General features: G+C 43.0%; 1 protein-coding gene across 1 annotated transcript; it reads left to right on the top strand.

Annotated features, from left to right (window-relative positions):
• Window positions 1-731: 731 nt before the first annotated feature.
• C8A (complement C8 alpha chain) lies at window positions 732-19,690 on the top strand (the record flags this gene model as incomplete). Its single annotated transcript, XM_082053372.1, has 11 exons — window positions 732-850; window positions 2,922-3,018; window positions 3,956-4,100; window positions 5,246-5,390; window positions 6,855-7,044; window positions 8,549-8,749; window positions 9,999-10,239; window positions 13,959-14,087; window positions 14,777-14,934; window positions 17,043-17,265; window positions 19,539-19,690. 11 exons carry the CDS (start codon window positions 732-734, stop codon window positions 19,688-19,690), a joined length of 1,800 nt encoding a protein of 599 aa, XP_081909498.1.
• Between the last annotated feature and the right edge of the window lie 2,308 nt (window positions 19,691-21,998).

Raw genomic sequence — 21,998 nt, 5'->3', positions numbered from 1 at the left:
GCCCAAAACCAGATTTTTCCTACAATAATTACACTTTCTCTTGAATTTTTTGAGGTTCAAGCTTCCAGTTGTCTGCTGGGAACACTTAATTTATGCATGAAGCATCTCACCCCATTTATGCAAAAGAAAAGCAGGGAGACACGGGCACTTGTTCCAACAGAAAAGTATCCATTAGTATCCATAGATCTACAGATCTCTTACTTTTTTTTTTTTTTTTTTTTTTAATTAATGCCTAATGAAATTACAGATTTCTTGTGCATTTCATGTCTGCCCTCAGGGGAATTTTGTAGGTCACATGCAAGCTCAAGGAAACAGGTATGGGGCAACTTAGTTTTCCCCTGGTCAGCAACCAGACGCACCAAAGTTATGGTCAAGTCACTGTGGGAAATAAAGTGAGTTTCCTCCTCCTTCAAATTAAAAGGAGGGTGCAGAGTGGACAAGAAACACACTGCTGCAACAGGACTTGATTGACTGTAATGTGGAAACAGTTGCACAGTTTAATATATTCCCTTCCCAGAAAAATGGGAATTTGTTCCCAAAAGGGCAAAGGCCTCCAGGATGTGTCCTGATTCTTTGTGATTTGATCTGTGCTATCGTCAATGATTTACCGCAGTGTTTTGGAGTCCAGTGGGCTCTGTGCTTCTTCTAGCAGGGCTTGCCCCACAACGTCCTGAAGCCTAAAGCTTTTGTTTGCAGCTAACCTATGGGAAGCATTTACATATGGAAAAACAATGTGGTGGAGCTCATGTCAGCTTTCTCCTTTGATTCTCTCTGTCTGTTTGGTGGCTCTAACAGCTCGTCAGGCCACAGCTACAGCACATGGGGAGCTTCAGGTGTTGCCTTCCCAGAGGTAAGTCCTTTCCTCCCCCACCTTTACACATAGAAATTACAGGCAAGTCAGTCGGCCCATCAATTTTGTACTGACTTGAGGCATGTGCACACTGTGCTCTCTGTAAACAGCTACCGGGAAAAAAAATACTGGCAGTTGTCCAAAGCTCAAGCTAGGCATCGTAATTCCTTCTTATATGAACTGTTTGCACAATGTTTTTTTGTTTAAAGATGACTGTTAAGCCTTCTTAAACTTCCTTACCAAAATTACCATACTGGTTTTGGGCACTTGGAATGAATTCCCTATACAGGATGATTTACAAGTGAATATTTTTCATATTCTTTTTCATTATAATTGTTTTGCATTCGTCAATATGAAGTTAACAAGTGCATGTGAATAACCCAATTTTCAATCCAAGGCAGATTCTCATACCTCAATTTTTTCCCCTGAACAATATTATTAACTTATATGAGTGTCACTTAGGCTTTGAAGAAAGGGAATAAACAAGTTACTTTTTTTGTAAAGCTATAGTGTTATGATAGGAAAATGGCTGTTTTTTTTTTTTTCTACAGCTATTAATTTCAGGCTTGTTCTAAAGACAAATATGATTTGAAGGATCAAAAAAGGTATCAGTGATAATTGGAATGTGGGGACAAGGAGAAGGCAGAAAGAAAAAAAATGTGGTAGTGATACACTTAATTATGAAGGCTTATGCCGATAATCCCTTTTGAAAATGAACAAAGACGAGATTTTTGATGTTTGATGAACTTATCAAACAAGGCAGAATAACGAAGAGGTAAATGTAAAATCCAACCGAAGGTGAGCCAATTAAGTACTTTGTGAAGTGCTGAAGGATACAGACCACAAATCCTCCTGTCAGAGTGAAAAGGCATCAACACATGCATGTCCTCCAGCTCCCTGTTTCTCTCCAGGCTCCTGTTGTTTTCCCGGCCACATGGTGGGTTTCTATCTCACACCCTGATCTCCATCCATAGGCTCCTTTGCTGAGCTGCTGTGGCTTTCATTTAATAAGTCTCTCTTCCACAGCCTCTGATGAATCCCCAATGTGCTCCATACCTCTGCTAATTATCAATATTTCTCTTTGGACTGCAGTCTCGTAAGTAAAACAGACTGCTCATTAGTTAATCACCAAAATAATAGTAATAAAATTTTGGCTCAGAATAACCCCTCTAAATGCTTCAAAGGCTGTGGCAAACAGATTTGTATTAGCACGCCACAGATTGCTCCTCAAGACAAAAAACACATTATACAAATAAAGACTGTAGGAGCAGAGACAGAAATAAAGATTATAACAACTGGGCTGGGAGGCAGGAAAAGTATTTTCTTGCTTTTGTGGAGTGATATTCAGTGTATTTGCAGAAAGTCTGATCCAAGGCCTATTTAAAATGGTACCCTTGCCATTTTCTGCTTTTATACTCTTCCTTTATTTATTTTCTTCCTCTCAGAATTTGTGTATTTCCATTTAGAAATAGCAAAGCAACAAATTCTCACAGTAACCACGGCTTTGTACCTGGCCTTCTCAGCACCGTTGTTGGGCACTGCCACACAAAGTCCTTGGGAATCAGACCCTGATTTCATACTTGTCAGGAAAAATCCCAACCATGCATTCACAATGGTGCAAAAAAAGTGAAATAAATAGATTTCAGAACAGGCCCAAGGTGATGTGCTTCTGAGAAGAAAGCCAATGAAGAAGCCTTTTCTTAAAATCTGTCTCTTCCCAACATTCCTTCCCTTTACCCAGTGTGTTTGGTCTTACATATATGATGTACATTTATTTTATTGGAAAATACCTGTTGGAAAGGACCAGGATCTCTTGGAAAAGCAAGAAACCCAAGACAAAATCCTCAGGTCCTGCACCTACTGCCCCTGACCAATTCTGATAGTGAAACACTTGCACAGGGCATCTCTCGTAGTACAGTCACCCCTGCTAAGGGATACTTTCCATTTACTACAGAATAGATTTCTGGTGGAAAAACACACACGCAGATCATTTACTTTCCCCCTGCTGTCCTACAGCCCTCCTTAAACACAACTTCAAAGACCTTAGACTGTTATCTCTTACCCTTCTTAGAAGAAGCGGCAGAGATGTTAATTCTCCGGCTCCTATCAACTGTCAGCTGAGCCAGTGGTCAGAATGGACTGATTGCTTTCCCTGCGAAGAGAAAAAAGTAAGACTCCACTGTAATGTATTAATTTATCTTCAGATGTGTCTGTGATGAGGATGTACACACATTAATTATATATATTATACATATTCATCATTCTGAAGCATCCAGTAAACTCATCCAAATATGATGGAGATGCTCCGCTGCTAGAGAAGCTCTTACTTATCCTGGTGTAAACTGGAAAATAAATTCATTTAAGGCAGCAGAGCAGCAAAATGAAGGCAAATGGTAGAAGAATCAGGCCAGAATATTTGTGCAAGACTTTCTTCCTTTTCTATCTCAGATTTAATTAAATATCCCCTGATTCTTAATACAAATATTCCAATGAAATTAGAAGCACCCTTCATTCATCAGCTCCTGTTCTAGATTTTTTATACCATTTCACATATGTCTTCATAATTCAGGAATTTATTTTCAAATACCTGACATAATTTTGCTTTCTACTGAGTTTATATTCCTGCATTTTTTTGTTCCCATGCTAAATAAATTGGTAATTATTTGGCTCTTCTCTTTTTCCCTTTTTAAAAATTTTCTTCCTAGTTTAAAGAGCAGCAATTCTCATTAATAATCCATCAGAAATGTGGCAGGATCAGTGTTGTAATTAGTGTCTGTGTCCATCTGAGCCTGTTACATTCCAGGCCAAAACATGTGTAGCTGGAAAAATTCCATATCATTTCCAAGGTATAGAACAGGGGAAAAAAAATTAAAATCACTCATTCCAGCCACCTTTCAAATTCACTTGTATGAACTTCAAGCCAATCTCCTGAGCTCCCACCTCTCTGCTGACTCTCCTTCTCATGTGCGAAGTCTGTGGACGACGAAGAAATATAACAATACAGATAAAAGCTATAGCTTTAATTGCTTTGTAGCCTGTGAGGTGATATCTCTGGGGGATGCAAGTTAGGTGTTGGTGGTGTTTTTCCTCTCTCGTGTGGTTCAGCACCGGCACCGGCGGCTGGTGCAGCCGGCAGGGTTTGCGGGGCAACGATGTGTCGGGCATCTCTGGGACGAGCAAGCGTGCCGTGCCGAGACAAGCTGTGCTGGAACCCCAGGCTGCGGGAAGGACTTTCAGTGTGGGGAAACGGGTGAGTGAACCAGGCAAAAACTCCTGCCAAAGAGGTTTCAGTCCTGACTAGACAGACCCGGGGTGACATCAGCCCCCTGCCATGGGCAGTGCTTTGCCAAAACACATACAGCCCAGCCAGCACAATGGTCAACTGGTGCAAGAGAAAGCAGGAAATTTCCTTTCTCCCCACCCCCCCACTTTGACAGAAATCCATCCATCCATCCATGTTACATTAAGATTTGGATAGTAAATAAGGCTGTGTGACATGGAAAAGGTTAATTCTTCAGTGAACAGAACAGAAATATTCTGCTTCAACTGCTGTGCTACAAGCTCACACTCCCCTCCATGGGCACCAATGCTCCCACAATGCACCACGCTCTCCCTCTGCAGAAGACATAGTTCAATTATCAATCCAACTAGCAATCTGCTGGGGTGATCTATTTATTTTTAGCCATCCCCAGCTCTGAGGATTGGGATACAATATGGCTGTTCTCTGAAAGTTTGACTGGCCTTGACAGATTTTTGGTTTTACACAAATGGCTCGAACTGCCATCTTGAGCATTTAATGAAAATCCTATTGAAATTTAGAATTACACACCAGTTGTGTGACCAGCTGAAGCAGGTCATCATCACTCTGCTAAGGCAAGTGTGTTGACACCTGTGATGAATATCATGTTAAGGCTTTCTCCTCACTCCCAGACGCAAAAGCACTTTCAAGTTGCCCTTCCTGCAAGCATCCATTCTTGAACTATAATTATTCCAATAAACTCCCCAAATACCTCCTGCAATGGGAAGACAAAAAATTGCACTTTAACTAAACAGAGATGACATCCCTAAGCAAAGCGGAGAAGCTACTGCTTCCTGTAGCTCCTTTCCAAGAGCATGATTTTAGATAACATTCATGATTTTATCTAAAAAAATCAGGCCAGTGAGGTGACCTCCTCTTGATTCCCATCCCATGGGAGCCCTAGGCGGAGCTGCCAGCTTGGACTCCAAGCTGTGCTTGCTCCAGGTTGTGAAGAAAACCTCCCCACAAGGAGCTGGGAAAAGCAAACTCCCAACAGAAGAGCAGAGTGTTTAACAGCCCATGTGACTTCTTGAGGCCCTGAGATATGGGTGGGAAACAGCACAATCAGTGCCAGCTGACAAAAACGTGCACTTTAGGTCGCTGTATTAAACGGCATCTTGTGTGCAACGGAGAGCCAGACTGCAGAGATGGGTCTGATGAGGAGAACTGTGAGGATGAAGACATTGAAAGCCCTTGTGAACATCTGTTCCCAATCCCAGGGTCTGAAAGAGCTGCAAGAGGGTGAGTAATTAATCCATAGCTGCTACTCTCACAATCAAAACTGGATTAAGGTTTTTTATTTTACTCTTCCTTAGTAACATCAGTACTCCATGAATTGAGGAGATGCTGTACAAAACCCAATCATGGGCAGCAATAAGGGAGGCAGGAGGGTTCATCTCAGCTTTTATTTCGAATCCTGTCCTGGGTTTACTGACCTCGACCTCTCTCAGCTGCTCTGTACCGTGAGTCCCCTCTTCATACTCATGTAAAAATATATCCCATTTCTCAGAGTCCAGTTATCTTACAACTTTCTCCAGCTGATAAAAGCAATATATCAAAGGAAACAGTAGTCTCTGGAGATGCAGCATCCTGGTGGCTTTCTTCCTTAAGGAGATGATTTAACTCCAAGATTTGGGACTTCAGAGCACAGACTCAAGGCAGAGAGCCTGAGCTTCACATGAATAAATACAGAGTAAATACTCCTGTCCTATTCAGTTTCAAATTCTGGTTAAGTAACACATGAAAATGAGGAATCCAAAAGAAATTTGTGATATTCTTGTTTTAAATCTTGTGTTTTAACCAAGATGCTGCTTAACTTCCCTTGGAGAACATGGGCTACAGTATGAGAATATAATCACCCATCAGAAAACTTTCCCATCAGCTCGATCCAATGCTCTCTGAAGTCCATGAGATAAATGTTTCTCTGGTCCAGGGCCTGGGAAAGTCTATGAAAAGTTTTTCAAGACATATATTAATTTTCACAGAGCACCCTATCTAATACTGCTCCGTGATGTGTTTCTCTTGCAGAACACACAACAGCAACAGCATTTATTATCTTAGTCTTAAAGACAATTCCCTGTTGTGAGGAGCAATGCTGCTGTCCAGTTTGAACAATGCTTTCGTTTTGGGCCATGGAATTATAGGGAATATTAAGTAACAGGTGGGATTTCAGAGGGAAGCAGCTGTGATGGCTGGAGAGCAGGAAGAAAGAGGCATAAGGAAATAATAAAGCGAGAGACTTGGCAAAGCACAAGCAGACTGCAAGCCTAGGGAGGGTGCTAACGCCCCTGAGAATCAGGACCATTATTAAAAGGAAGGAGATTAAATAAAGATAGAAAACAATTACAGGGAATGTGAGAATACACTTTGTGACAGTGAGATGCGTTAGGCTGCAAGAGACACAGGGGACCTGGAGGCATTCCAGGACTTTGGGACTTTGATAAGATGGACAGGACAATTTAACTGATTTATTCCATCTCTAGCATATGAGTCCAAACCAATATCTTGGAAATAAAACAGCTGTTTGTCTCCTGCTAGCTTTTGGAAGGAGATAACAAGGAGAACAGACTCAAACTTTGTATTTTAGGTGCTATCCAAATTCAAAATCAGAGACAGATAGATAACTTGTAGTGTCAGGACAACAGAAACAGTGACAAAAACTCTTAGGGGTTATGGATAACTTTCCGAACGCTATTTCTCTCCAAGATACAATATACTAACCCAGGAAGAGAGCCAGTACGTATATGATCCTCGCTTTTTTGGAGGCCACTGTGAGTATGTCTACAACGGAGAGTGGAGGGAGCTGAAGTATGACGCCGCGTGTGAACGTCTGTACTATGGAGACGATGAGAAGTTTTTTCGCAAACCTTACAACTTTCACATATACCAGTTCCTAGTAAGTCAAATTTAGCAATGTTTTTCCAGCTAAAAGCCAAACTTCCTATAAAGACATTATGTACATTCTTCCATTCACTAGAGGTTGTCTTTCAAGTCACCTTTCTCCAGCTCTGCCCAAGACAACAGGCAATCAATGATATAAATGCTTTTTTATGGCACATCAAGAAACTAACGTGCTTTATCACTCAGGCATTCCTACTGCTCACTCTGGCCTAGTCAGAGCCAAGAGAAATGGATTTTCTCTAAATTCTGCTATTAATGAGCTGTAGAGCTTGCATGAACCACGTGCCTCTCTAGGGATGAAGTTTGCCATGTGTAAAACAGCAACGATGCTACTGGTTCAACCTTTGAAAGCATTTTAATTCTATGTTATGCCTACAAGGGACATAAATCCAAATTCTGAGTGAGACAGAGATCCTGAAAGCCATCACCATGTATCACAACATCTGTACTCTGGGGGGTCACATCTGATGTTGGAGACGGAACTAAGTAGAGCAGGGATTCAACCTGGGTCTCCTACATCATAAGTGGGTGCCTTGGCCCCACTGTTGAACATTTATCATGCTTTTTGACATAAATGAATGAAACACACACTGTTCCAGGGGAATATTACAGCCACTGGCTCAATGCAAGTGCCTTTTATGTTCTCCCAGCAAGCAGACTCTCCTGTGCCCCTTAGTCCTCAGTTTGAACCCAGACCAACCCATCACATTGGCCACATTTTCTTCTCCCCTTTACCTGCTGCTAGTGGTGGAAGGACATCTGCACCATGATCAGGCACTGAGGGACACTTGAGCATGCCCCAATTGTATCTTGATCTAGGAGCTTCTACCCACCAGGGTCTAGGAAGTCAACGACGACAATGTGAGATGGTTTTGTTCAGCATTGGTAATTTAGCCAGCTTTTTATAGAGATGGCAAATGGCACAGCCCAGACACAGCAAAGCTGCTCAATTCCACACGCCGGCAAAGTAGAGCTGTCAAGGAAAAGGTCACTTCTTTAAAACACAGGCAAAACAATGTTTGTTTCCCAGCTTTGCCATCGCCAGTGGCTGGATCACCGCTGTTGATTTTTGTTTTTTTTTTTCCTAAATAAATTAATCCAGAAGCAGACTGGGGAAAAAAAAAATGCACTCCAAATCATTAGGATTTGGCAGAGCTGTAAGGAACCAGGAGGAGGGGTTTATAATGGGAAGCGTCAAGCTTAATAGGCACCGTTCCCAGCTATGACTGTAATGGTCCCGCTTTGAGTGGCTAAACACAAACTCTTCCCCTGCCTGGAGATGGATGAAGCAAAATGCATGGCTTTATCTGCATTTCTCACGTATTTCCAAATGAAATGGTATGTGAATAAATTCTTTATTCCACATTTGCTGAAGTCAGTGTCAGTGCTGTCAGGAGCACCAGGGGCTTCAGCAGAGGTACAATCAGCTCCTTAAAGAAACTGAGATTAAAAAGCAAGAGAAGTACCTGAAAAATTAATGTCTTCTTCTTTCATTTTAGGCTCACTCTGATTCTGGATTCGCTTTTGAGTTTTATGATGATTCAAAGGATCTGCTTGATGCCCTTGAAAGTGATAAATCCAAAACAACAGGCTTTACCATTGGAATTAGGCCTGCACGTTCACCTGTCCAGTTAGACTTGGGCTTCACTTTATCAGGTGGCAAAGGATCCCTGAAGAATTTCACACAATACACTGCAAAGGTAAAAAAAAAAAAAAAAAAAGAAAAAAAAATCAATGATGCTTTTGTTCTAGTCATGTCATCTGTGCATTGCATGATCTGGCTGTAACTTACGTCAGTTTATTCTCTCAACTGCATTTTTTAACACATAGTAATTGTACCTTAATTTGTTCATGTAATTGCAAATGTATGATCGTTAGTAATCCTGTTTGTTCTTCTTATTACATTTTAGCAAACAGGGAGTGGGAATAAAATTGAATTACGAAGTAGCACAACACATGTCATCTCACCCCATCCTGTTTCATGGCTGCATTAAGCACATAAATAAAAAACAGTTACAATGATGATGAGGGAGGAGGGAATATCAAGATGTTGATCAAAACAGTTGTCCCCAGGGAATGATCTCCAGTAGCAAATATATCTTGTTCAAATTAATACAAGCTGCCTTATGATGGGAAAATATGTTACTTTATACAGGAGGTTAAAATACAGCACTGAAAGGAAAGAGTACCTGATAATAAGATGCATTTTCTCACAGTGGGTTTACGTCATGGACTAGCTGTGATGACCCCTTTCCAATCTAAAAACATGAACATGGGTATTTCCCACATTTACTGTGCCCCATCTCCACTTCTCTCATGGCTACTGACAGAAAACATCAAAGAAGAATTACTTTGATGGCATTCTGAGTTGAAATGCCCTTAAAAGCTGTTGGAAATTGGCACCATGATAGTATTTACCATGCCCTTTTCTAGACTCACATGATGTTGGCAGCCACACGATGACCAGTTATTGACAGAATCATGTAAAGGGCTGTTCTCGAGTCTTGTATGGGGCAATGGCCAAGGTGTCCCCACTACCAGGCTGGGCTGGGTCTGTCATGAGCCCTTGTCCTGCATCACTGGTTGAAGCTGTGGAAAAAAGCAAAATGGAATAAACAGCATGGAAAAGAATGCAAAAGAAAAAAAAAATGAAATAAATATCAGATACGGAGAATTCAAGGGAATCATGTGGAGCCTGATTCTGATTGTATTCTCACATCAATAAAAATATTCCCACAGCATCCAAACCCATGGCTCTTCTCTCCACCTCATATAGACACCCCCTGTAAAAGAATTATCACTAATTTCCTTTAAACCAGGGCTGGTTTTCATGCCTTTAATATCCACTGACAGTCACAGATTTAGGCTTTCCCTTGCAAACCTAAGGACTAGAAATTACTTTTTTTTTACTGAATGTTGAGTGGCAGCTTCTTTTTTCTTTGCCTGCAGGAGGTTGGATTTATTAGAGGTGTGACCAAGGTGCAGACAGCCCGTTTCAAGATGAGAAGGGACAATATTGTTTTGGATGAAGATGTGCTGCTCTCCCTGCGGGAGCTTCCAGACACCTACAACTATGGCATGTATGCCAAATTCATCAACGACTACGGCACCCATTTCATGACATCTGGCACTATGGGAGGTATCTTTGAGTACATCCTCGTCATTAACAAGGAAGAAATGAGAAGAAAAGGTTAGAAAACTACAAAATATTATCTGTTATCAACTTTCTAGTCTAAATCAAGAATTTCCAACCTGGAGACCATGGCAGGGTCCAGTCCACCAGGGTAATTCACCTGCCTCTGGCTGCTCCCCATAACCATCAACTCCCAGTACCACTTGTTACACTTCTCTAAACTTCTCTTATTTCTTATAATCTTTGTTCTGGCCATTCTCACAATTCTTAATGATTGCAAAGCCATCCAGAGTAAAGAAAGATGGCCCACTCATGTTTTAGCCTCCTAATAGTGAGGGTTTCAATTTTCTATAAATGAAAAAAATAACGCATTGCACTTTGCAATACTCCTGCCACTTTACTCTGGTTAGTGTCATCTCTGAAGACTAACAGACCTCTGTTAGCTCCAGTTTTCAAGAAAATAGAGTGGATGAGGCTGGAAAACTATACCTCTAAATCTCAGTTACATAAAATATCCACTGCAGATGTCCAGATTGCAAGAACAGCCATTACTGATGAGGCAAAGCATAACATTTTTCCTAATCAAAACCATAAGATGCAGAACAATAATTTGGTACTTTAGTACACTAACTGTGTTGTCAACTTTTGCAAAGGTGTTGGCAATGCAATAGATCCCACTTCCCCTAAGTACCATCACTCTGCTCTGCTAATGCTGCCTCGGTAACTCCAGGCTGGACATTTATGCAAAAGAAAACTGTGACCTTGGACAACAGGTGCAAATTGCTGTAGTTGGTGTAAATTGCTGTAATTTCATTAATTTCCATGGTTCTGCCTCAAATTCTGCTTCCAGTCTGAAATGGTATGGTACCATCAGCACTAGGATAATTATTAAACTCCATATTGAGCATTAACCATGCCAGTTTTTCCACAAGAAATTACCAACTGAGAGAATTTTCATCAAGTTCCTGAACTACTCATGTTTGGAAACATGGTGCCTCTTCAAATCATTTATTCACTTTGAAGAGTGAGTGATATTGAAGTGAACAAGATCTTGGCAGGCAAGTCTTCAGGAAGCAGACTGCCAGTTTCAGAGGAAGAATAAATCAAGAGCATGTGAAGGGAGGCTATCAATTTGCTTTATCTTGTGCTTGCTGTGTATATAAGGAGGAGATTTACTGCTACAAGATGCCCTATTTTGGGAAAGAAGGATGTCGAAGTTCAGCAAAAGACAAAAATGTGCCCCAGAAGAGATGTAATTTTCATTCTAATGTAGCGCACTTCCGTAATTTGCATCTAACCCCCCCTCAGCTAGAAAGTCCACGTTTACCAAGTCAGCAAAGTTCTACGTCACACGATGCAGACTCAGAAGGACCCACCTGCAGTGGCTGATGTGTCACCGTCTAAAAACATGTAGTAAAAAAACCTGATTTTTCTAATGGTGATCACAGCCATGCTTGAAGGCTGTTTGCAAGAGGATTATCTGACTTCCCTGAGGAACAGTCAGGATCAGGATATAAGTGACTGAGTCTTTAAATTAGAGCTTCAAAAGATGAGTTTGAAACTTTGCAGATGCCTGGAAATGGTACTGCTGAGTCCCCAGAGGGCTGAGCAGCAAGGTACCTGGCATTAGCTCAACCACTGCATCCCAAGAGCCCATCTAGCCCATGAGGCTACGTGTTACAAATGCTCTGGAAGAGAAAACGCTCCTTTTTCATAGACCGGTGACTAAAGCACAAGCTCAGGAAAAAAAAATCCCTAAGCTGAGTCTTCCCTAAGTGAGAGACAGCTTGGGTGGTTGCTGAGCATCCAGCTAGGAACAGGCATGAGCTGGGCTTTAAGCATCTTGGAAACCTGAATTTTGAAAACAATGTCACCTTCTGGGTTTAGATAGCCAGGAATAGACTACGGCTCAGTAGTGCAGTGCTTAGGACTCCAGTTTTGCTGCCAGATGCATTTCTAGCTTTCAGGCTGTAAGGACTTATATGGATGTGGTCATAAGTGAAATAAATACATATGTCAGAATGAGGTCCCTTGTTGCTCTGCCATCAATATTTTTCATTACTTGTTTTTAAAATAGATTGTTATGGTTCTATTATTTAGCAGAAAACAGTATAATGTGTTCACATATTACAAGAACATTTATGGGAGAAACATTATGCACAGAGTAAATTAGAAAGAGTCTTCACGTATTCTGATTAATTCACAATGCAGCAGTAAATCTTATCACTCGAGCACATTTCGCTATCACAAATTATATCATATAAAAAACAATCAGGGCTTCCCCCCTCAAGTGCCAATATTTTCTATGGCCACCCTTTTGCAATGATAACCACTTTTCATTTATCAAGACCTGGACTTGCTACAACCAATAGTGAATTGTATTGACAGACACTCACTGAACATAATTACTCAACGGGAACCATGGTGAATCAATTAATCAGGGTATTCCTCAAGTTTAATCTTATGGCACTCCACCACCAAGATAAGCAATCACTCATGCTGCTTTGGGTGAATGAACTTTACCCACTGTGTTTACAACTGTTGAACAGTTTAGTACAAGTAATTGAGTGTTGCACATTTAATCTTTCTCAAGGGCCCAGTTTTGCAATGGGATGTAATTCCTCCTAAAGTCTTGAGTATGCTTCAGCTCTCACCAGTTGGAATCCAGGACCTGTAGCCCCTTTCTCGGGATGCTGAGCGGCTGGGACCCACCAAGCCAAGGAACAGATCTGTGCCCTGCCTGGCCCCTGTGAGCTTCTCCTGCAGGGCGTGCAGAAAGCAGCAAAATCAGAGCTCCGGGCATTTTACCAGTATTTTAAACACAAGCAAGACAAGACACTGCTCCCCGGTACAGTTCAGCAGACAATGCTCTGGGCTGGGGCTTGGCTGGAGGCTCAATCTTTAGACTATTCAGCCACAATGCACAAATCCTGCTGATCTCTGTGCCTCCCTTTCAATACCGGAGTATCGATTGTTGGGCTGCTTTGTAAAACACTTTAAGGTCCTTTGACAAAAAGAGCAATATAAAAGTTACCTATTACTTATAACACCTGTATTTACTGAAATCAATGGATTTTTTAGCTACTACAGAAGACGGCCTTATATTTGCGGTACTCCAGTGTGTGTACATATAACTGGGCTGTATGAAATATGCACATTGCTTACCTTGGTGAAACCACCTCATTAGTTCACTTCTCCCCTCTGCAGTTGCTTCATGGGTCTCCAGTTACATATTTTCATGATATATGTGGCGGTGCTGGCAGCAGCAGCCCAGCAGAAAGGCTTTGGCAGCTCTCAGCAGACAGACCTCTTACAAGTTCTACTTAAGATGCTACTCAAAGCACTAATACACTGATCTGATCCTGAGTTTAGGAAAATTAGTGAGGATCTATTGATTTCAGCTGCTGTTCCCAGCTTTACCCTAGTTATGAATTAGTCTGCAAAAAAACCATATTCTTTTTAAATAAACAGACCAAACAAGGAAATACATTCCTGAAGCCTTGTGTTAAGATTTTTACTTTCTTCTAATACTTTCTAAGGAAACAATTTTTACAGTAAGGCCATTTCCCCATTCACATAGACCCAATACACCCCAATAAAATATTAGTTTTTCCACTGCAAGACTAAAGGCTGTCTTCTGCTCTTGACTTTGAAAAACAGGACATACAAATAACCAAATATTTTCTTCACTGAGTGAAAAAAAAAAAATACACTGGAAAATGAAAATCCACTTGGAATGAGTCACTGATTTTACCGGTTTCCTTTCTGTTTTGCAGAGATCAGCGCTGAAGAGATTAGTGCCTGTGTTGGCTGGTCAATTGGCCTGAGCGTCAGAGAGAGTCAACTGTATTTGGGAGCATCGGTGTCATCCTCTGACTGTGAAAAGAAAGGATTTCTGAAAACTGGTACGATAGCACGGCAGATGTCTGTTAAGGCATCTTGTGTGACTTCTTGGGGTCACTTGGGCATGGAGATTCAAGTCAGGTCACACAAGGGTATGAAGAAGGGAGCTCTGGTGCCATCCCTGGCCATGGCTCACACCCAGTCATGGGACCAAAATGACTTTGGGTCCAAGCCTCCAGGAGTACTGACTGCTCTTGAAAAAGCAGGAATTAAGGCAGCAATACCTGGATTAGAAATGCGTAAATAGAGGCAGTGGGGTGGCTGGAAGGCTGCAGTCCCTATAGCTGTGACATGGATAACAAGGGCAACATGGCAACTATTAAAGAAGTAAAAACTGGTTATAGAAAGTACTCAAAGAGGCTAGGAAGCCCCAGATTTGTAAATCATTTAACCAGCTATAGACAGCATGACCTACTGCCCACATGGTAACTAGAAACAAAGGCTGGAGCCGTGCAGACTCTTCAGCTCTTACCAGCTTAAAGCATTTGTGATGCTCAACTCATCACCTTGTGATAATGTGACAGGGCTTGCCCATGAGCTGGGGACATCAAGCTCCCATTGATTTCAGGAGGCAGCATCAGTGCCACTCACTGATAGGCCCTTGCACAATTGATCTCACCTCCATTAAGCAGTTTCTAGTGTATGTGTGGAGGCAGTAACTAAAAAATACGGGTGTAATTCAACTTTTCAGATGCTGAGACCAACAGTGCAGTTGTGGAAGATATTATCACCCGGATTAGAGGTGGAGATACCAGTTACAGCGGAGGGCTCTTAAACAGTTGGGATGGCAATATGTATCGTCACTGGGGAAGGTCATTAAAATATAATCCTGCTGTTATTGATTTTGAGGTAAGGCTTTTCTGCAGTTGAAGAAACTCTGCTGCTATAAGGAATGAAAGTGTAGTCGAGCAGATCATTTCGTATTTTTATTGTGATCCCATCACAGAACAAGATTAAATGTAATGGGCCACTGATCTGGTAACCTCTTATTCATTTCACAATGGGGAGTATATCTCCCACCAACTGCACCCGCAGGGAGATGGACAAGGAGCTTAATGCTGGATTAGTGCCGAGTTAAGTTTCTGATGTGTCCCCAAACAGCTTCCTGATGAATGGCTCTCCGAGGCTGCATTCATCCCTATTATTCTCCCTGACACTGTCAGAGCTCCTGTATAAGCCAGGCACTCACAGGGGGCTGTCTTGCCCCCTCCCCAGCAAAGGCTCTGCATAGACCCTGCTGCTTTTCACCTGCCTCAGTGGTTGTGCCTCCCCTCCGCAGACCACAGTTCGTATCGCTATGGGTGCTTCCAGGAGTTTTTAGAGCAGGTGGGCCCTGTCTTTCTCCATCCTCCAAAAAGAGGTTCGGTAGCCATAAAAATCAGCCAAGCTTTACTCTTCCGTTTTGTTTTGCTGGATGCCCTCTTAAATTGAAAGGTCACTGAAGCATCCTACAAGGCTTCAGAGATAGGGAGGAGATGGGTGCAAGCAGAGAGAATGGAAAGGGAGAGAGACAAGTGACCCTACAAATGAATAATCCAGGGTCAGAGACCGCAGAGGTGTGAGGAGCTGGGCACAACTTCCCGGCCGTGGTCAGGAGTACCACACCTACCCTGAGATGCTACCATCACTGGTCCGCTCTGAGACGTGGAGGAAGGACCTTGGTCACTGCAGAGACATGGCTGCCACTTCATCTCTCCCATCTTCTTTTGAAAGCACACCCACTCCTGGCTCTGGCAGAGGGTGAGAGAAGGGAAAATGGAACCAGGAATTATCTGGATTATTGGAAGGGCAAGAGGGGCTCTGCAAACCTTCCTGGGCAGCACCCTGGCAGCAGAAAGCCCTGATAACATCGAATCATTTTCAGATCCAGCTGCAGGTTATTCACCTTTCTGCACAAGTTCACATCAATTCTAGGCAAAATTTATTGTAATTTTCCTGTAAACCATGTGCTGACGTCTCTGTTGGCTGCTCTGGAGCTCAGCAGTCACTGTGCAACCAGAGCTGCCAATAAGAGCTCATGTCCACTTCAGAAGCTCTTATCTGCAGCTCCCTCTTGTTTGTTCAACAGGCTTGTGCAAATTTGTCTAAGAGCACTTCCCAAAGCCAGGCTGATCCTCCCCACAAATCGCTCTCACTGCGCCTTGTGCTTTGAGAAGATACCCAGCTCTTTTCTGGGACCAGTTTCCACCAATTCCCAGCCAAGACATGCAGCATTTGCAGAGACGCACAAATGTAAATTTGTGTCCTCAGCCTAGGCCTGAACTTTTAGCATTAGCATTCGGATGAACATTAACATTCGGTTGGGTCATTTATAATTACAGTTGCCCAAACCAGACCATTGTTGCTGAATGGTATATAGGAACTGGATTTCGCTACTGGAAATACTGTGAGCATGTTATTTTTTTTAAAGCTGTAGATGGCACAATATTATCCCGCTGCATCAAAGGGCAGAAAGTAGGTCAGTAAAATTCCCCATGCTCAGCATTTACTGCATGGTTCACAATTTAGTCACCATTAGTGGCAGGTTGGCATTAAGCTTTGATGATAACCACCGTCCAAAGCTCTTACCAGAACATTTTGGTTCAAAAAGGCAAAAAGCATGCAAGAATCTCTGAAATTGTGACAGCACTAAGAAATTAGAAAAAAATGGGCTTAATAGGGTGTTTTAGTTTATCATTTGAATCCACACTGAAACTCCCAGGCATGTCCAGAAAAGCCAATCCCACACAAACCTCTGAGATGAGGGAAGTTTTGGAACGGTAGTTTCTCACTGGGGCCCATCAGTCATGGTAACACATTTGCATGATATACATGGAGCTGTCAAGGAAGACAAATGAGTTTTTTCTGAGCTCTGAGTTTATCCAGCCACGTCACAGCGCTCTGACGGCGGTGTGGCAGCATCTCAGTTGTTGCCCGGCTGAAATTGTCTCCATGCTATTCATCTCCACTCCACATAGCTGCAACCCATCCACGGAATTCTCCGCAGAACCAACCTTGGCAACATGGAAACCAAACAGCAAAACCTGAAACAAGCTTTGGACGATTACCTGTTGGAGTTCAATGCCTGTCGCTGCGGACCGTGTCAGAACAATGGTGAACCCATTTTGGTGGGAGACGTGTGTTTCTGCCAGTGCCGACCAGGTTATGGAGGCGCTGCCTGTGAACAGACCAGGCGCCAAGGTGAGACCCCAGCGTGCAACCATAGTGGGGGGGGGGTGAAAGGCAGCAAAGGGACGAGGTTTTCCCCTCCACGTGGTTAACCAACAGCTCTTTGCATCCACGCATCAATACAGCCTCCTCTTCCACATCGCTTTTGTTGCTATGCTATCCTTAGCAGCCCTGCAAGAGAATTAAATTAACAGCTCCGGTGATTATTATAAATACATTAGCGGAAATGAGGCTGTGTTTAATAGCTGAAGACTTACTGACATGTGGCAAGAAGCTGAGCTGGGGGGCAGCAGCAGCAGGCAAAGCCCAGCCGCCCATATTGCCAGCTAAGGGGTGGGCTTTGCCCACCCACAATGCTCCAGGGATGCAGCTCGTTCCTGTAAATGAGACCGTCATCTGGTCCTCACAGACTGGCATGTCACGTCCTCGGGATGGTGATTCTCTGGAGTGCTTGCAGCATCCCATGTGGACATCAAGGGCCAGAGAGCAAACCCCGATAGGCAGAGAGGGAAGGGAGGCTGAAAGGGTCAGGCTAAGCAACTGGGAAATGCTGCTCAAACCATGTGCCACCAAAAATGCTGTTTTAGTAAAAAAATAACCACATTGCCAGATTTCCCTTCCCTACTCCCCATAAGGAAACCTTTTAACTAGAGGGAAGTATTTAATTTGGGGGAGAAAAAATGTGTTTTTCAAAAGTGACAGGCTTTTATTTATATTTTCTTTATTACTTTATATACTATCCTAAAAAGTTTAATGGGTGACCAAAAAAGCCAACGTTGGAACATGTTTTGTTTTGTTTTTTTGAAAAGTCACAGTTCTTTCTGGATATTTTTGTCTTGATTTTTGATGACAAAAAAAAAAAAATCCCAATCTCAGGACTTGAAGCTGGCAGAAAAAATCCACCTCCAGAGCAGTTCCACCAGGCAGAGCTCCAGACCATCTGTCATAACTAGGGTCTCACCACTGGAAAATCAAAAGTTGTGATGAGATATGGAGTTAGAGCAGAGCTGGGTAAATGGTTTATGAAGCTGAAGTCAAAAGCATTGCTTCAGTGATTGAAAAGTGGGTTTATTTAAAAATCTCGGGTTCTTAGAGTTATCTCCAAATCTGAGGAATCTGCCTTAGATGAGGAGCTTGGAAAGCTCAGGACCTGGTCCCAAAGCAGCCCACCTAACTGGCCAGCCCCCACGCTCCCTGCTTTTAGCCATAGTGGGGACCGGCACTTTTCCAACTCACGGGTTCAAACTTTTAGTTCCAAAACTGAATTTAAGATAAAACCCAGTTTTTCAAAAGCACATTGTTTCAGCAGATGGGAAAGTCAGCTTCACACCCAGCACTAAGTGAATGCACACACATGCATTTGTGCTGTCTGGATTAATAAAGTGCCCAAGCCAGGCATGAAGGCCAGTTGAGTAAATAAAAAATGACAGTAAATGACAGCCATCAAGCTTTTCCATCATTCAAAAGCACTGCCATAATCCATAGTATTGAACGCTCCTGACAACTCAGTCCGTACTGTAACGAAAAAGCCTTGAAATGACCCATCTCCAAAGAAATGAGCAGACTTTTCAAAACACCTCCACGCTGTTAGGAGACTTTTGTCCCTCTGCCTTGGTCAGAGGCGGGGATGTCAGTGCCCAGAGTGCTGTCTGCTGCCCTTTGGGAAAGCCAAGCCACAGCCTTTTAAATGAGCAGAGTAGAATCATAGAACAGAATCACAGCATCACTTTGGTTGGAAGAAACCCCCCATATCATCATGTCCAATCATTAACCCAACACTGGCACTAACTCATGTCCCTAAGAACCTCATCTCTGTGTCTGTTAAACCCCTCCAGGGATGGTGACTCCGCTTTCCTGGGCAGCCTGTTCCAATGCCTGACAACCCTTTTTTCCTAATATCCAATCTAAATCTCCCCTGGCGCAACTTGAGGCCATTTCGTCTCTTCCTCTTGCTTGTTACTTGGGAGAAGAGACCAACCCCCTCCACACTACAACCTCCTTTCAGGTGGTTGTAGACAGCGATAAGGTCTCCCCTCAGCCTCCTTTTCTCCAGGCTGAACAGCCTCAGCTCCCTCTGCCTCCACTCCGCTCCCTTCACCAGCTTCGCTGCCCTTCTCTGAACTTGTTCCAGCACCCCAAGGTCTTTCCTATAGTGATGGGCCCAAAATCAAACACAGGATTCAACTTGCTCCCACCCAGAGTACACTGCTGCACTCAGGCCATATGCAGCACTTCAGACCTGAATACTTTTTTTCCCCCCCTTTTCTTTTTTAATGCATTTACAGGTGGCAAGACGAATGGGCGCTGGAGCTGCTGGTCCCAGTGGGGTCCCTGCCAGGCGGGCACAGCACAGCGCAGCCGGCGGTGCAACAACCCGGCCCCGCAGCGCGGCGGGGAGCCCTGCACCGGGAGGGACGTGCAGAGCAGAGCCTGCTGAAACACACGGGACAGCATCGCTCCCCACAGCTACGTGGTCCAAAGCAGTTTGGGGTCTGTGCTGGGCTGTGAATACTCCAGGCATAATCCTGCAATGAAATTATTAAGGAGAAGTAATTCTCAAGGACTACATTTCCATATATATGGAGACATCATGGATTTGCTGTGTATTAATAAAACCCAGCTGCTCTCCAAACCATCCACTCTGGCTGGTTGAACATACACCTGGCTGCCCCCTTGTCCTCTTACCACGAGCTGCGGTGGGAGCCCCACCAGTCCACAGTGGCATGGCTGCGATACAGGAAGTGATGGGGAATCCACAGGGGTGGCTTTGCTACTGGGTGCCCATGGGGCTATAACGTGTCATTAAACAAATTTATTAAAAGTGTTAATGTAAGTAAATTTGACTCCAGAAATTTTTATATTTGTCTTTGGAAAACACATTAAAAGCTCACGATCTTTGCATTTTTATGCAGTTGGTATTGACATATGTAACATCAAATTTGTACAAGTTGGTAGTGTCAGATTTTTTTAAGTCCAGCATACTGGCCAGGGCTGCATTTGCAGCAAAGCCGTATGCTGCTCTGTACGGCAGGAGGCTTAAGCCTAAAGACACTGAAGCATCATTGCAAAATGTGAACCCAAACTGATGAAAAATCTTAAATAAATAAATAAGTAAATAAATAACATATTCTTGAACACAACCAGAGGATGTTCACACACAGGCAATGGTTACTCCTCTTTAAAATCAGTGATGAATTGACTATTAGCACACAGGCATTTTATCTCCCAGGCACCCAGAGCCAGAGAAGATGCTAACGGGCTGCTTGATTTAACGGGCTTTTTTGAATGTAAGATGTAAATCTCGGCACAAGAATATACACAATATTGAACCACATCCAGAGCCCGCAGCTCCCTCTTCTTAATGAACTGCTGCAAAAACCCGGGGTGGACAGAAAGCGAATGGCACTTCATTTTACTGCGCTTTACATTACACAGGAAGGAGAAAAATAAAAAAGCCCTGAGAAAGAATCGGTCATTATGAAAAGCAACAACAGCAACAAAACCTCAAAGCACAAAGGAGCACTTCTCTATACATTTGAATGGAAAGAGGGGGTAGAAAGGAATCATGGTTTAGTGAAAGAAATTGCTCAGCTATAGCTCTGATTCTTGGAAATACTTGTTTTTCAACTGCATGTCAGTGGTGATTTAGAGTCTGACACTTAGCTGATGTAAATCAGTGTCGCTCCTTGTCCACAGCTGTTTTATGCTACCGGAAGATCTGTCCCCATATTTTCTTTTGTGCGTATGTTTGCCAAAGGACAATTTTTTTACCACTTTTTTTTCTTCAAAATGAAACTATAGGCTCTTTTTGTATAAGAAAACAACAAACCATGTTGTCTTGAACACCGAGATGCAACTGTTCTGTGAAAAAGCTCTATGATGAGTGGCAAAGCTGTGGCCTTTTTGCCAACTTGGCTTTTCCAGTCAAAGGCGATATTCACCCAGAGATTAATTTGCTCCCAAGGGACTGAATCTGATTTCTTCTGCAGTGGGAAAATGCAGCAACATGAAGCACCCATATATGGGTATGATTTAGACATCCCTGAGGAATATGAAATGTAGAATCAAAACAAGTTTTTCCATCAATGAGTTTTATCAACACTTTTTGGCTTTGGGCTGGCAGGTTACATAGAAATGTAAGACTCTTGCTCTTACACCCAGAGGTGATTCTTACCTTCACACCAACTGCTTAGGACTCTGGAAAATGCCTGAAAGTTAATGAATTTTAAGTCACCTTAGTTAGAAAGCCGACTATGCTTGACCGGAGGGAAGAAATTAATGAACAGAAAGATTTGATGCCTTGGAGGCTGGGGAGGGACAGGGCCTGCAGGAAGGCACCCTGCATCATCAGCTTTTAGAGCCATTTCTAGAAGAAGAGATCACAGGCTGGAGAATCACCCAAAAAAAAAAAAAAAAGAGAATAAATCCAAGTTATTAATGAAACCACATGTGAAATACCGCCATGACGCACATATAAAAAGAGAAAAAAAACTGGGATTTGCCTGTGGTTGTTCATTCTCCACTTTGAACAGTGCAATGTTGGAGTGTAGAGATGAAAGCAAGGATATGTGCGGGCCAGGGTTCATCACTCACCTCCCAAGCCAGGGCAATGCAATCCAAACCCAAGGGCTCCCTTCAGATGCCAAAGGCAGCTCGGCAGCAGCCCCTCTCCCCCCACTCCCGTCCCCCGCCTTATCCAGGGTTCACACGGCTGAAACTCGGGAGCAGCGAAGCTGAAGTCAAAA

This window comes from Streptopelia decaocto, assembly GCF_964273445.1.
Source record: "Streptopelia decaocto genome assembly, chromosome: 5".
In the NCBI taxonomy this organism is placed as follows: domain Eukaryota; kingdom Metazoa; phylum Chordata; class Aves; order Columbiformes; family Columbidae; genus Streptopelia; species Streptopelia decaocto.
Note: the sequence above shows the minus strand (reverse complement) of the source record. Positions and strands in the feature narration are given on the sequence as shown.